We start from the raw sequence: 16,893 nt of genomic DNA on the forward strand, positions 1-16,893 counted from the left end.
AGTATAGTATTGTACTATATTGTATAAGCAATATGTAATGGCTGCAAAAAGTTGAATAAAAACCATGTGAAATATTTTCCTTTTTTTTTTCGCTTTTGCTCTTTTGATACTCGTTTTGTGTAACAAATAAAACTGTTTGGGTTGGGCATTTTTTTTATTCATTATTTTTTTTTTTTTCTTCGTCATCATCATCATCATCAACACATTTTCAACTCCAACTTTCTCTTTTTTAAAGCATCATTCATCAAGGCGGTATACCAATGCAGAATGTTAATTTATTATTATTATTATTATAACTCAAACAACTCTAATAATAATAATAATAATATTAGTATGTTTAATAGTACTACAAAAGAAGAAAAAAAGAATAATGTATTTGTAATCTTTTGTGTAGTACATAAAGAACAAGTAGAACAACAACAACAACAACAACAACAACGACAACAATAAAGAGGATTTTGCATCTTATCCTCTGCTTTTTCAAACACTAAACCCTCCTATTGGTTTTTATCAACATCTCTTTTTTCTTCTTCTTCCTCTGCAATCTTTCTTTTGTGAACTTTTTCTATTCTTTTTTTTTTTCTAAAGTAAAAAAATAGACCCTTTGGAAGCGAGAGCCATCGAAGCTTTTCAGACCATATAGATCCACATTCGATAGGTCAAGCAACCCAACTTAGTGAATCGCTAATCCACTTAGTGTTGCAGCATTGGTGATCACAAATGAATCTTCTTTCCCACGGCATTCTTCTCAATCCAAAAAAAAAAGAAAAAGAAAAAGAAACAAGTTTGATATTTCAACTACCTCTTTTCACCTTTAATTTAATTTTTTTTAACCACTTTTGTAAGAGAAAATAGACATTATTTCTTTTGCATAAAGGTAAAGGTAGAGGGCAATGGACTATATACCAGCCACTTTTCCGTTGCATGGGGGATGGAACCAAAATGAAGTTTAAAACACAGGAAAAAGGAATTGCAAAAAACAGTAAAGATATATATTGAAATATACACAAACGGTGTAGACTTTGTTACATGCCCATAAACAATTCCCTTTGCATACAATACTTTTGGATGCAAACTTATATTGGAAATAGATATATATAGAGAAAGAGAAAGAGAAAGAGCAAGAGCAAGAGCAAGAGGGAAAGGAGGAAAAGCCATGGGCTAATACAGGAATACTACTAAATCAACGTCTTGGCAAATTTTCATCTCTAGTCTTCCATTTTCATACGGGATTTGTATTGTGAGAGTTGAAAAATAAAAAAACACACGCCCAATAGACGAAGCTTTTAAAGATATCACTACAAACAATCGACAAAATTCCGTTTCAAGTTTGTGTTTTCTATTTCTTTTAGCTTTTTGCTTTTTTCCAAATTCCATCTTTATTGTTTCCATTTTATCTTTAACTTCACTTCTTTTTTTGTTGTCTCCAAAACGTAAAGTTTGACTCTTTGAATGCAATGTTTTAGACGATGAATCTGCTTACACCAATGTAGACTTTTTAATTCTAGAGCTTAGAGAGCCACTACACCACAATTCACCGGGTGAGTCTTTCCGTTTTTCTTCCGTTTACTACACAAAAGCTAGATACCATTGCTTGCTTGTTAATTGCAAACCACCAAAAGTTTTCTTTATTTTTTATTCTCTCCTCCCCTCACAACTTTGGGCAAATGATTTGACACAATGAAATTGTTTCATTTTGGAATGATAAATCCGTTCCCATTCTCCTACAAGTAAACTGTATTGAAGAAATAAAAAATATAAATAATAAAAAAGAGAATAATAATAAATAATAATAATAATAATAAGTAATGGAACTTGCGGCTTTCCATTTCATCCAACATTTTTTGTCTTTTGGTCTTTTGGTCTTTTGGTTTTTTGGTTTTTTGTTTTGGCTTAAAATTTTTTTTTTAATTTTTGAATTTTTGGCTGGAGTCTTGGCCTCTCGATTTTCCCAATTTCCTATTGTTATTGTTTCTGTGCGCTTTGCAATTGGTGCATTGGTATTATGCAAGGATGCATTAAACCCTACGTTATATTCAAATGCCTTGATAAATCATTCTTGTCTGCCTTCTTCTTTCTCCTCCTCCTCCTCCTCCTCCTCCTCCTTCTTTTTCTCTTTCTTCTTTTCCATTCACCCTTTCCCTCTTTTTCTCTTATTCTACCCCAAGTGCTGTGTCTATGAAGCATACAATACAATGTTTGAAGCACTGTGACTCCAACGCAAGATTGGGTGGTGAGATCCTTTTCTTCTACATGTTTTTCGATGTCATGTATTTTGTTTTTCTGTTTTCCTTTTCCCATTTTCCCATTTTTCATTTTTTCTTTCTTTATGGAATCTAACAGAAACTCCCATACTACTCAGCCCAAAAATACAAAAGAAATACACAGAGTATAGGCCTGATCATCATCTTCGTCTAACTTAAAAATTGTACCTAAAAGCATTACTGTAACTAAGTTTTGGTTTATACTAAAGTCTTGGGAGAAAAGAAAAAGCATAAAAAACCTTCTATGATTTGCTTAATCTTGATGCACTGCAATTCTAAAACTTCTGCACATATTGCAATGACTTTTTAGCAATGTTAAAGTTGTTAATTCCTCAATTTTCTTATTTCTCTTTCAAAAAAAAAAAAATGATAATAATAGAGAAAAACCATGAATATAAAACCAACAAGCTTCACTATCACTTTTGTATGTTTTTGCTGTTGATAGAGTGGCGGAGACGATATAGGATGATCCGCATTTACGATTAGAGCTGACCTTTTTTTTTCATCAAAAGAAAACAAAAAAAAAAGGGTCAACATGGGAAACTTGTGCAATGACCTCGACTATGACCACGTACTTTGAAGCGACTTGATGATGATAAATCATTTAGTTCTATGCAAATATATATATACATATATATATGTATATATACATTTTACATTATTTTCTCTTCTGCTCTTCCGTCCTTCTCTTTAGTCTCAAGTGCATCTCAATATGTTAAAACCAGGATGCTTAGTGGACTAATTTCCAATAAAGAGTGTGTTCATCACATGCTGTTAGTATGGACTGATACTCTAGATTTAGAGCGGCAGTGTCAACCAACCAATTCAGTTCTCTATAAGTCCTTTAGATGGTCGACACCTTGAAATAAGGAAAATAAAAAAAAAACTTGATGAAATTCGGGCAAAGGAGCAGGAGCAAAGAAAAAGTTAACAAAGCTTGCAGAAACAAAGGAGAAAATGAATATAAAAGTACAAGTAAAAACAAAAGCAAAAACAAAAGCAAAAAAAGAACAGAACTACACAATGTAGATGGTGAGTTTTTCCCACTTGTCTTAGACTCTATCTCATTCGTTCATTCATTAAAGAAAAACGATATGGAACAAGCTAAGGTCTCATCATTGCTAAAAACTTTCACTATGCTAAAGCTTTTTGCTAATGAAACAAAAGAAAGAAATAAGATAATTTAGTCTGAACCAACCCCTCCCCCTCCCCAATTTTGATTGGCTAATAGAACCGAGGCTTTTGTTGGGAGAGGTGTTTCCTCTCCCTCCCCCCTCCCCCCCTTAATATCAAAATTCCAGTTGAAAACAACAAAGTTGCAATTTTTCTATATTCCGCGATAGGAAGTCTGCACCAGAACTAAGCATTCAGAAATGCAAATTTTGTTCTTTTCGTCACTACTGGTGTAAATTTGACAAACTGATAAAAATACACACGGTAATGCAGAAGCATTCCAAATTATTGTAGACAAAACCAAATCCTTTCACGGTCCCTCCTTCCCTCCCTCCATCCATACCTTCGCTGCTTATCTTCCCCTTCCCCTTCCCCCTCCCCTAAATCTTTATCCCCCACCTCCTTCATCTTTCTCATAAAAATACCTAATACAATCCCTGTTCATCTTCATCCTCTACGCAAATCGAATAGAAATTACAAACCAAACAAAATAAACAAATAAAAAAAAAAAGCAAAAGAAAGCAAGCACTAATTTGGGAGAGCGGAAGGGGGAGAGTGAACTGGGGGATTTCCGGGAAGGACAAAAGTACCAAAATTTCATGTTTCCATTTCACAAAAAAAAATAAAAAAAAAACAGAACCAACAATTTTTTGTGAGTTTCAGGGAGAACAAGAATAGTATATTGCACCTTTCGTCACTCTGCCTGTTTATTGTTCAGCCCCAACAATAGCATTCCATTGCATTTGCTAAGCGATATTAAAAATAGAATGGCCATCCCATCATCCTTTCCTGTTTCCTTTCTTTCTTCGTGTCCCCTCTTTGTACTTTAGCAACTATACATCCGAAAGTTGCAAAATAAATAAATAATAATAAAAAAAAATAAAAATACAACAATTCTCCTTCCCTCCATCATCCTCCGTCCGTTTCTCTTTCTTCCTTTCTTTGCCTCTGTTACATACACCCATATCGACATAAACATAAGCATTAACATTAATACCAGTGTTGACAAATTCCTCACCACTCCGTTTATTCAAAAATTGAATGTAATCTATGGAAAAGAAGCTGCCACTGCATCTCAATACCACCAAATACTTTTTCTACCGACATTATTGCTAATATGGTTTGTCTACTTCTTTTTTCATTGCTATTATTATTATTTAATTATTATCTATTTTACTTCAAATATAAAGTAAATTTCTTAACAAAAAAAGAAAACCTACATTTCAAATCAATGAATAATTATCAAAATTCAATTGCTCAAACCATAAGTTGAATGTAAAAACAGTGTATGTTAACCTGGCTCATAGATATTATTTCCCGCCTCTTTCATTCCATTTCTCCCTATTCTCAGCACTCTTCCCACTTTTCCCACTTTTCCCATTTCTCTATTCCTCCATTTCCCTCTCTATTCATTATATTATTTTCTCTTTAACCCAAATTCATTAATCCGGTATAGAATTATTGAAGTAAAAGATAAAAATAATATACAAAAGAGATAGAGATAGAGACAAAAGAAATGGAAAACAAGATAGCCAAGAATCTTACAAAACAAGACCCAAAGCTCCTAAAGCTATAGCAAAGACAGATGCAACAAAACCATATCTACCAGCTGCACCTGTTTCTGGTGTTGCTGATGAGGATAATGTATGTGATGGTACAGGCGTATGAGGAGTAGCATTAGTCGAATTTGAACTATCGCCTCCTGTTGAGTTTAATCCATCAGTAGACTTGCTTATGTTTTCAGTGGATGCACGGTCATTTGGACTTTTTGGCTTTGAATTATCAGCTGAAGAGGGTTTGCTGGTAGTCTGGGAAGTATTGCTAGTCTTACCACTGGTATTGTCACTTGTTTTATCATTTGTACCAGAACTAGTCTTGTCACTAGTACCATCACTGGTCTTGTCACTAGTACCAGAACTAGTCTTGTCACTAGTACCATCACTGGTCTTGTCACTAGTACCATCACTGGTCTTGTCACTAGTACCATCACTGGTCTTGTCACTAGTCTTGTCACTAGTCTTGTCACTTGTATCATCACTTATTTTATCATTTGTACCATCACTGGTCTTATCACTGGTCTTGTCACCAGTCCCCTCACTGGTCTTGTCACCAGCCCCCTCACTGGTCTTATCGTCAAGTTTTTCGGAATCGGAACTTTCAGGCTCAACTGGGTTAGTGTGCTCGTCATCTGGTTCTTCAAATTCAGCTCTGAGTCCTATTGGAATTGCACCATCGTGAATGGAGTTGACAACTGCATATACTTCTTCGGAATGCCTGTATGGGTCACTAACACTTTTTGCAGCATAGAGTAGTTCCGACCTAGGGAAAGTAACGGTGCCATCACTTGCAATGTCAACTGGTAATGGTTCCTGAGCAACAGTCAAAGCCAAAAATTCACTTTGAAAAGCCAAGTATTGCTTTGCGTTAGACGGCGGTGTACTTAATTCGAGATACAACACCCTCGACTCATTATTGTATTGAAGTAATTGTGGAGCACCAAGAAACAAATAGTTGATACCTGCACCTTCATGAATAGAGTACAATCCCCTGCCATTAAAGCTTATGTCCTCTGAAGTAGCGTATAAGCGCACAGGCCTCACAGCAGCAAATACAGTAGTGGACAAAGTCAATAATGATGAAACCAAATAATACTTCATATTTGTAAGAAAATAAAGATTGGAATACTTGACGATTTAAGAAAAGAAAAGAATGGGAAGGAAAGAAAGGGAAAAGGAAATGGAAAAGGAATAGAAAAATGTTGGGATTGAAGGATTTTCCTTTTATTGGAAGAAAAGAGAAGCAGGTTTATTTGAAAGGTCTATCTTTTGATCATAACTGGTCACTTTTATACCTTCTTCACTACTTTGCATTCCTTTCTCCTTTCACCTTTTTTTTGTTGAAAAAAAAATGCATGAGGCCCTGACTGTCTACTTTTGATATATTTTCTTGCACAAAAAATTATTGGGTACAATTGTGAAATTTTCAATGCACCATATTATTATCTATGCAATTAAGAGCTGGATTTGCAAGTAACTACTTGACAACTTGTAATGTTGTGACTTGGAATTATTAAAACGAACTAAGCTACTAAACAAACAACCAGATAAAACCAATTCAGCCAAAGAAAGATGATAAAAAGACTTAGTAGTGAGCCGTTCCTTAAGTGCCTAATGACCATAAAAAAATGCGAGCTACACTGAGAGTGATGACAGTGGTTGAATACAAACATTATAGGCTAAAGCACGACATATTCAGTAGCTTTTGTAAAGTGTCAAGATAGCAGCAGTATCCAGTTCTGATACATACACATATAAATATGTACATGTTGTTGGTTTGGGAAACTAAGCACGGAAATCAATAAGCGTACTGATATAATATATGTATAAGAAACACACACACATTAGATTGGAATGAGAAAAACCAAAAAACCCAAAATAACCAAAAAAATTGAAAAAACTTAATAAAAAAATGAAAGGAAAATACAAGTTCCTGATTCTTTTTACAGGCTAGTTTAATCTCTTGATGTGGGGTGATTTGGCTCTACAGGGGGGAGGGGAAGGGTTAATAATTTTTCTTTTATTATAAGTTGATTATTATATGGCATTCTTGCTACTTTTTTTTTTTTGTTTTGTTCTATCCTTAGATTCGCAGTTCTTGCTTGCTGATTGTGAACCCAATTTTCGAGATACAAATTACACACAGCAGTACCTTAGTTCAAACAAAACTTTCCATTTTTTCTTTGGAACAATATTCTTTGTTAGAGAAGGAGTCTTGTCAACCATTCTTTTGACATCGATGGTTGTTTTTCTTTGCTAAATTTCCAAATGCATTTATTATTTTTACGAAATATTTTTTTTTCTTGATCTTGATCTTTTTCTTTTTATTAATATTAAATTTTTCCAAAGGACCCTGCATGAATGTTTCAAAATGTCTTTGATCCTGCATCATCAAACATTTTCTTGGTATTGAGTCACATCACCTCACTTTTCATATTTGAAAGATAATAAAGATTATATGTCTTGCGAATGGCGAACAACTTGGATAGTTTTGATAGTGATTGGTATATATATATATATATATATTTATATTTTTGCAAAATGGAATGATTAACAACAGTTCACTATGAAAGTAACTTTGATCTTGAAGAATTTACATGTTTGCTTTTTCATTTATTTCCTCTTTTTTTGGCTTCAACTTCAACCCAAAAAAAAATGAAAAAAAAAAAGAATTTGAAAACAATCTTGGGTTTCAAGCTGTTTTTTTTCTATTCTCTCAAATTGTTTCTAATTTCATATCGATATCTTTTTATTGGGGCTACTTACAATGGTACATGTTGGTTATAAATATTCAAAATTAGTGTTTAATCACGTGAGTAGAGAACGCAATGCGTGATTTTGAGATATTGTAATACTAATTGGCCATGTAGGGAGGAAAGAAAAGTATAGTATACAAAAAATACAACGTTGTGTTGCAGTTGTTACGATTGCGAAAAAGAGAAATGACAATGACTTTTTTTTTTAAAAAAAAAGTAAACAACCAAGATTTCGATATCAATCGATGGATTGAAATATTTTGAAACATAGGTGCAAGAATAATAGTATGAGTGAGTGTCTAGTGGATGTGTTTTTTGGTTTTATGGTGGTGGCAGATAGCAAGTTTGTATGTTGGAAGTAGTACATACATTCCCATTTATGAAATATCACTGAGTCTACCTTATTGGTTTCTCGTTAATTGCTGAACCAATCCTATCGTAGAAAGAAAATAGGGTATTTCACTTGTGTATACAAAATGAAGAGATACCTATACAAATGGCGAATGGGGTCACAACAACAAAGATGAGAGAGAAAAAAATGTATGTATATGAAATTTCCTTCTATGGTGTTGGTATTTGTGGGAGATGGGTTTTCGAAAACTCTCACAATAGTTTGTTTTGGTTTATTTTTGGTTTGTTTTTGGTTTATTTTTGGTTTGTTTTTGGTTTTGTTTTGTTATGTTATCTTCTGCTCTGTTCTCCATTGTGTGGCCAGTACTGCCAACAACTAAATGAACTTGGGCTATCAGCTACATAACAATCCTGCCTAAACTGTAACTTATAAACAAATCCGTAAAAAAACAGAAAAAAAATAAAAAAGGAATTTGGAAAGACAAAATTGTTCATGAGATTTTGATTTCAATGTACCGAAAAATACTGCCGATGCCGATTCTATCTACTATTACAGATGTAACATACCAGCTGAATAATGATGGACAAAAAATAAAGAATCTCTGGAACATGGCGCAAAAAAAGTGAGGTGAAAGTTTGCGTGTTGAAATATTAGTGGGTGACGAACTGTGGCAGACGGAGGCGAGCAAAAGAGTAGGGGCTTATAAATGAACACATTCTCCGTTTTAAGACGAATGTTTGCCCAATCCATTCAAACAATGCTTATCATCTTCTGTTGTAATTTTTCTTTTTTGAAAAAGAAAAAAAAAAAGAAAAAATATAGATGAATCACTATTGAAAGGGTTATACGCATTGCTGTTCTTCTTCTTCTCCGTTTCCTCCCCCTCCAGAAATAAGAAAATGTTCAAATTTCAAACCACAATTCTAAAAATAGTAGCTAATTTTATCGGGTAGTTATCGAGTAGTCGCAGAGGCACCGGCTCACATCATTTGCTGTTTTGTAATTGTTCTTTTCTCACTTACCTACTTACCTCCTTTCTTTCTTTCATATTTTATTTAGTTTAGTTTTGTAGATTTTGCCAACAATTTCGAGGACAAAAATGTAAGGTAACAGAAAAGCGTTGGTGGAGATAGAGATAAGAGAATGTGTAGACCCAAGAAATTGTAAATTTCTGATTAGTAGCCATGTAGAGTGAAAGGAGAGTTGTTTATTTGATATCAGCGTCGCTGGAGGGTGGAAGAGGAAGAGGAGGAGGGAAGGGAAGGAGGGAAGGATCGAAGATTGTAGAAGAGTGGCGCATAAATTGCCGTGTAGGTCATAAGTCCCACACACTGTATCTAGCAAGGCTTTTATAAGAATTGTTGTTTATGCTGCATTGTTTCTCTTCTTTTCTGTTGTTGTTGTTGTTGCTGCTTTACATTTCCCTTGCCTTTTGCAAATTGCAGAGCTAGCAACAACAGGCAATGCTTATATCGACTTGGTGATTTGTAGAAAGGAATAGAGACAAAGAGTGTGTGAGTTTGTGAGTTTGTGCGTTTGTGTGTTTACCTTGTGTGTTTACCTTGTGTGTTTACCTTGTGTGTTTACCTTGTGTGTTTACCTTGTGTATATGGTATGCCCAACTGTGCCTCTTTTGACTACTGTTTAGTGCTTGTTGATTGTAAATAAATTCTCAGTAATGCTTGGTTGGATGTTTTTAAAAACTCCTTTGTTACATCATCGGACATTGTTTCCTACGAGAAGAGTGAATTTGTCGGTGCGACAAAAAGGTAGAGTTACCAGCCATTTCATCCAGCAAAACAGCTCAACATTTGTGCAGCACACGTCCTAGTGGACACACACACATTTAGTCAGGCACTCACGCACGTTAGCACCGATACGAACCTTTTTTTGTATTTTGTTTTTAATTTGTGTCTGATGTCTGAAAGCAAAATGTCTGCTGTCTGCTGTCTGCTGTCTGTTCTCTTTCGCCCTATTTTTCACCGAATTACCCCTTTGCCCCTTTTCAAAAACTTTCACTACTTTTGTTTTCCGATTCATTCAATTCTAAAATCCTTTTTTTTTTTATTTTTGTTTTTCATTTTACAAGAAGTGAAATTAGGATAAAAGAGGCACTTTGATACAGCATTAACCATACCAAACAAAACAAAACAAAACAAACATACAATCAATCAATGAATCTGAACATAATTGATGTTTGATACAAACTTCAACAAGCAGGCAAAAGTTTTGCAATATTTCCTGCAATTGGTTGTTTTTTTTTTCCATTTTTTTTATTTCAATTCTAATTTTAATTCTTCTTCGTCTTATGTCTATTTTTAAAATCACTCATCAATTTGCATGTAGTGCTAAGCATCCTTTTCTGATTATATTTTAACCCTTTGTGGGCTACAAACCACCATGAAACCGTCCAGCATTGTTCCTCCTCTCCCTATCAGTTTATGTTTATATTTTTACTTTCACTTTTGCTTTTGCTTTTGCAACTTCAACATTGAACAATAAAAAAAAAACCACTACCATCAATTTGCTCAGACAAAAAAAAATTAAATAAATTAAATAAATTAAAAAAAAAACAAACATTAGTGTCTGTCCTAGTAGATCGGGAAACGTTGAACCAGCACCCAGCCATCAACGTAAACGTCATATCCCTTTCAAACACTCAACTTGCTTGTTAAACACCTATGTTCACTTTATACTTCACCCTCTTTACTAACAAATTATCCCCTTTTAGACCCCCCTCCCCCTTGATCCCGATCTTGATTTTGTACTTCTGCGTGATCCAGGTACTGGTGTGTCTGTGCTGTTTAAATTTTATTTTTTGATTTTTTTTTTTTGCTTGGAGGAGTGATAGCCGATAGGCAATGGAAGTACATGCGATCTTCGATGGATTTGGTTTTTTTTTTTTTTTTTTTTTTTTTTTTGGTGGTTGTTGTTGCTGGGCAGTGTTGTTATATGCAAGTAATTAGATTGCCATATCAGTATCCGAATCTCACACAAAACCAAAGACTGACAGAAAGAGAGAGAAAGAGAGAGAGACGTTTTCGATTGCAAATTTCTATTGTCCACTACAATACAATATGGTAAAGCAAAGTGTAGCAAAGTATAGCAAAGTTTAGTAAAATACAGGACAGTGCAAGATAGTATAGCATAGTTTCCAACTTGCTTAGTATGTAGAATCTAATTTCAAATTACTTGCGTCATGATCCGCTACTGCCTGATTCATACAAACAGATGCATTTTTTGCATCACTCTCAACTGATTTTGCTCTGTTCGAGAAAGTTACCATTTCCTATTGTCTATAAATACACCAAGTTTTCTTCCTCCCATCAAAATTTTTTTGAATCACCTTAGATAAAAAAAAGGAATTTAACAAAAGAAAAGATAAGAAAAGAATACTTTGCTTTTTCCCTTTAACAAAAACAAACCAAAGCAAAGCAAAAACTCATCCTACTCAATCTTTCAACTATGAGAATTACAAATACATTCGCTACAACTGCTGCACTCATATCGTCGACGTTGGCTGCAACAGTACCATCCGCACCATGGTCAACTTTGACACCCACCGGTGCAATCCCTACAGATGCATCGACAGATTGGTCCCACAGTTTTGGTATCCAGATAGAAACTATCGAAGTTGCATCTCAGCTAGCAACTGAGACTGGAACAATTGCTGGTAAAAAGAGAGACGTAGTCAATGGTTTGTCAGATGGTCAACCAAATGTTATTCCAACAGCCTCATATAGTATACTTTCCGAATCTGTTGCACCTGTTGCTCAAATCACAGATGGTCAGATCCAACACCAAACCACTGCTGCTGCTGCAAGTGTTGTTAACCAAATCACAGATGGTCAGATCCAACACCAAACCACTGCTGCTGCTGCAAGTGTCGTTAACCAAATTGGTGACGGACAAATTCAACACCAAACTACTGCTGCTGCTGCAAGTGTCGTTAACCAAATTGGTGACGGACAAATTCAACACCAAACCACTGCTCAAACTGTTGCTGGTGTGAACCAAATAAGCGATGGCCAAATTCAAAATCCGTCCACTACTCTTCTCTCATCAGTCGCTGGTGCTGCACAAATCACTGATGGTCAAGTTCAAGCCACCAACACTGTTGCCGCTGAATCTCGTCTCCCCACCAATGCAACTGTTGCCACTTCTGGCAGTAGTGACCCTGTAGTCGAATCTGACAGCGCAGAACCTGAAGACACCAACATCCAAGAAGCATGCTACTCTTCAAATAACCTTGCCATGACATTACAAGACGGATTGCTCGCTGACTCTAAAGGTAGAGTTGGTGCCATTGTTGCTAACCGTCAATTCCAATTTGATGGTCCTCCACCTCAAGCAGGAACAATTTATGCAGCTGGTTGGTCAATTTCAAGTGATGGTTACTTGACCTTGGGTGACGCAGATGTCTTTTACCAATGTTTGAGCGGGGACTTTTACAACTTGTACGACGAGAATGTTGCTTCTCAATGTAATGCCGTCAAATTGAAGATTATCAACTTTGTCGATTGTTAATTTGACAAACAATAACTATGCACACAAATAATACAATACGCTAACATACATCAGTCTCAAATGGTAGTGAAGGATGGATGAGTGTGGAAATATTATTTGAAATTTCATCACGTATAAATGTTTTTTCTTTTTTTTAAAACATTTCGTTTTTTCGTTTCGTTCGGTATTATATATATATATATATATATATGTATGTATGTATGTATGTATGTATATATAGATTTAAAGTAACAAGTTTTATTGCATTTTTTATATTTACTTTTAAAGATCCTTGACCGTCCTCTACTAATGGCGGCTCAATAATTGTTTTTAAATTTCAAGAAATCGTGAAATAGGAACTTCAAGATCTCCGGTACTCGCAGTAAGCAAAAATGGGTGAATGAGAGTCAGAGAGAGATGAAGGTTGAAGCGGCTCTTGTAAAAAAAAAATTTTAGACCGTTTCATAATGTATACTCATTCGTAGTTTCAAGACTCAATTTTCCATTTGCATTCTATACTTTCATTGTCTTTTCCCGCTTCCATCGAAACAGCTTATCATCGCTGTTACTTCTCAGTCAAATATATACATATGCCTCATATTTTCCTCAAGACATATAATTGGTCAATTGGCGGTCTCTACGTACTTGTTACGAAACAAACGACTATTGTACCAAACTTCCATTGGTCTCTATGTTGTTAAGGTAAGCAATAAAGTGTAAGAATGTGTATAAATCTATTCGATATAACTAGAGCTTGTTTGTTTTTATTATTTTCATTATTTTGTTGTTTCTCTCTCCCTCCCTCTCCCTTTCCCTCTTCCTCTTTATTTCTCTTTCCTTTTCCTTTTGCCCCAGTTGCCGCATTCCACCAAATCCAATGGACAGCACTTCTACCTTTTCAAAAATCCTTTCAGCTTTGAAGGGCTTTGATCAGATGTCATAGTATATGCAACACTGGTGTATGCTGTCAGTTCTGGGTTGTAAATTGAATTTAGATTAAAATCTTCTTCAAACTCTTCGCCATACCGAAGTGTAACTGAACTGAATTTTGCAAATGGATCATTTGGATCGGTAAAAGTCTCAGTCCCAGGTTCCTTTTTTTCATTCAGTGCAGGTGTTTCCTCTGTTGGGGGTTTCTTGGGCAGAGATTCACGCTTTTTTGATGACGACTTGGTCAAAACTGGAATCATTGGTGGTTTTTGATGACGCAACAATGCCCATTGAGTGTTTTTGAAAAAGGAATGACACTTGATCTCAGACGCACCAGTCTTTGAACCCAACCTTTTTTCTTCTTCCTTAATGAGCAATTTTTTAATCAAGCTTTTACAGCTGGATGAGATAGATTGAGTATCAGGAAACTTGACATCTCGCTTCAAAACATTGGCAAATGTCTTTTTCCGATCAGTACCTTTGAAAGGGGTTGTTCCAAACAACATCTCATAAAGAAAAATACCCAACGTCCACCAATCTACAGCACTCGTGTGCCCTTTACCTCTTATAACTTCAGGCGCAATATACTCTTCGGTTCCCACAAATGAGTTTGTACGGAACCCATCAATACACGCCTTAGTATCTATGGTTGGTCCATGATGCGGTGAGTTCGACCCAGAGGAAGTTAAATGCATTCCACTTTTCGCAAAAGTTATCTCCGGGTTTTTGGCCCTCTCACTTTGCTTTGACAAGTCAAAATCACTCAACATAATGTGTCCAGATTGATGCAAAAGTATGTTTTCGGGCTTTAAATCTCTGTATATGAACCCCATAAGGTGCAAATATTCCAAAGCGGCAGTCACTTCTGCAGCATAAAACCTGGCATCATTCTCCGATATCGTTTTTGTTTCTCTAGTCTGAAGAGCACGGAAAAACTCCCCACCCATACAGTACTCCATGCAGAGGTACAAATGTTCCTTGGATTGGAACGAATGGTACAAAGTGACAATAAATGGATGATTCGAAGTTGCTAAAATCTCCTGCTCAGCCAAAGCCCGCTTGATCTTGTTTCTCTCAATCATCTCCTTCTTGCTGAGAATTTTCATAGCATATAGTTTGTTAGACTGCATTTCCCGCACTAAATATACTTTCCCAACATCTCCCTTGCCCAATAATTTAATTTTTTCAAAACTATCTGGTCCAACTTGAACATCAACAGCTTTGGTTGCTGAATGGGAATATGTTCGATCCTGAGTATACGTCCTGGGCCTGCCAGAAACCTTGACTTCACCAATATGCTTATTTATATCAAACACTTCTTCATTGGGATCATTCCCTTGGTTCTGATCCGTAGAGTCAAGCCTATCATTTGCCATCTTGTGGATCAATGGTGCAGATGCAACTCGTCTTAATGCTCTCTGAAATGGTGACACCGGTGGTGCAAGACCACTGTCAACTTCAATTGGCTTTAACAGTATATCACTCTTGAGCTTCGAGGGAGTGTGTTCATTGTGCGGCGTTCCTAATGTTTCTGGCGTTTCTGGCCTGTGAGATGTATGAGATGTATGAGATGTATGAGATGTATGAGATGTATGAGATGTATGAGATGTATGCGATGTATGCGATGTATGCGCGATTCTCGGTGAAGCCAAATCTTCGCCCTCGTCATTATGCTTATTCTTCTTCTTCTGTTCCTGCTTTGTATCCAATTCAAGCTGCATCTCTAACCCTAGCCCTTTGCCCAGTTTTTGTATTTGCATTTGGTTTTGCCTTTGCTTGTCAACTGGTATATTTCTGTTTTTTTCTTCTTCTCCATCTTTTTCTTCTTCTTCTCCATCTTGTTCCTCATCTCCTGATGATATTTGATTGTGATGAACTTGCGGAGGCTTTGCAATTCCATTCTCATTCAATGAATACACTGAATCATTGTGTCTTAAAGCCACGGTGATTTCAGACTTGTTGGAGCCTAAAAAGTGTGGTTGTGGAGGCTGGTCTACTCCCAAATGAGGAGGTAAACCTTGATGATGGAAATACGGGTTGGCCTGCACAACGGGACTGGCCTCATCACCCAAGTCATGTGACTCTGTAGGAATTGTGGGTCCTTTGGTGCCCATAGAAGCCGAGGAAACTGTTGGGGGTGTGTTTGATGACGGAGCATCTACTGTAACCTGTGGAACTTGTAACACATTTGCTTTATTTGGCTTACTCAATTCATTACCATTTCCGGAAGATTGTCCAAATGGAGATGACAACGATCTGATCCTACCCATGGTGGACTTGTCGTCTTGTGAGTTGAACGATGCAGATGGTATTCGAAATATGCTTCGAAGCTTGCTCATGCTCGTACTATTATTAACATTGCCATTGTTATGGCTTTGATTTTGATTTTGTTTCTGATTTTGACTGCTATTATTACTGATAATACTATTGTGTTTGTAATCGTTGTTTAGTGTTTCATCTGTGTTGCTGGAGAGTGGTGGGACGTGTTGTGGTGAGTTTGAAGTTTGTGAATCGAATGCTGCTTCTGTCTTTTGACTATTATTTGACTCAGTCTCCTTGTTAAATAAAAGACGCGATATCGATATTGATCTATTGCGGTTTCGTGACAGCGAACGAGAGGTGGGTCCAAGTTCAGGACTAGGATCTTGTGAATCCTTTCCGTTATTTATTTTGAAGGATAAATTTGAGGACTTATTTGAAGATGCGGTACTGGTTTCCGTATTATCATCATGCTTGGGGCTCGAAGTTGCAAGATTAAAAAGGGAGAGGTTAACCATTGCGCTAGGTTTGATGTAAATATCTATCTATTTATATATGTATATATCCCGAAATGGCTGAGTGTTGCCCAAGGTTAAATATGTTTTATATGGTTTGGTGGAGCAAACTAATTTAATCTGCCTTTCCTTTCCTCCCCCCAGAATAAGTTGAAAAGAAAAAAAAATAATAATAGATAAATAAATAAATAAATAAATAAATATATATGTATATATATATATATAGAAAGGAGAAAGAAATAAAAATAAAAATAAAAATAAAGTAGAAAATATAAAAAAATGGCTTTCTCTCCACCTGTTCAAACTGAAAAGAAAAAAAAATTAATAAAAAGAAACAAAGGAATGAAAAAAAAATATATATATATATGTAAAAATTTAAGAGGGCTTTTCCAAATGGTGTTGCCAGTTTCATACCCTGCCTTAGTGGTGTCTCGATGTGCAATGCATTAGATTGCCAAAGAGTACTCTAGTATCCAGTAAATTTTTAGAGACTGTTGTTCATTATTCTTCAGCGTACACTCATATTGTTGGAGGTTCTTTTGATTGACGCACCTTCTGCCCTGTGCCCCCTTTTTGTCTTAT

The 16,893-nt window shown here is 35.7% G+C and overlaps 3 protein-coding genes across 3 annotated transcripts; 1 reads left to right on the top strand and 2 right to left on the bottom strand. All coding sequences in view use genetic code 12, as the record gives it.

Annotated features, from left to right (window-relative positions):
- Nucleotides 1-4,978: 4,978 nt before the first annotated feature.
- Nucleotides 4,979-6,094, bottom strand: PVL30_003383 (uncharacterized protein; the record flags this gene model as incomplete). Its single annotated transcript, XM_001525940.2, has 1 exon — nucleotides 4,979-6,094. One exon carries the CDS (start codon nucleotides 6,092-6,094, stop codon nucleotides 4,979-4,981), a length of 1,116 nt encoding a protein of 371 aa, XP_001525990.2.
- A 5,472-nt stretch (nucleotides 6,095-11,566) lies between these two features.
- PIR3 (beta-1,3-glucan linked protein) lies at nucleotides 11,567-12,628 on the top strand (the record flags this gene model as incomplete). The annotated part of the gene is made up of 1 exon (XM_001525941.2): nucleotides 11,567-12,628. One exon carries the CDS (start codon nucleotides 11,567-11,569, stop codon nucleotides 12,626-12,628), a length of 1,062 nt encoding a protein of 353 aa, XP_001525991.2.
- An 869-nt stretch (nucleotides 12,629-13,497) lies between these two features.
- NRC2 (serine/threonine protein kinase, AGC) lies at nucleotides 13,498-16,834 on the bottom strand (the record flags this gene model as incomplete). Its single annotated transcript, XM_001525942.2, has 2 exons — nucleotides 13,498-16,337; nucleotides 16,831-16,834. The coding sequence occupies 2 exons, from the start codon at nucleotides 16,832-16,834 to the stop codon at nucleotides 13,498-13,500; spliced, it is 2,844 nt and encodes a 947-aa protein (XP_001525992.2).
- Between the last annotated feature and the right edge of the window lie 59 nt (nucleotides 16,835-16,893).

The sequence above is a fragment of the Lodderomyces elongisporus genome, chromosome 4 (assembly GCF_030384665.1).
Source record: "Lodderomyces elongisporus chromosome 4, complete sequence".
NCBI lineage: Eukaryota > Fungi > Ascomycota > Pichiomycetes > Serinales > Debaryomycetaceae > Lodderomyces > Lodderomyces elongisporus.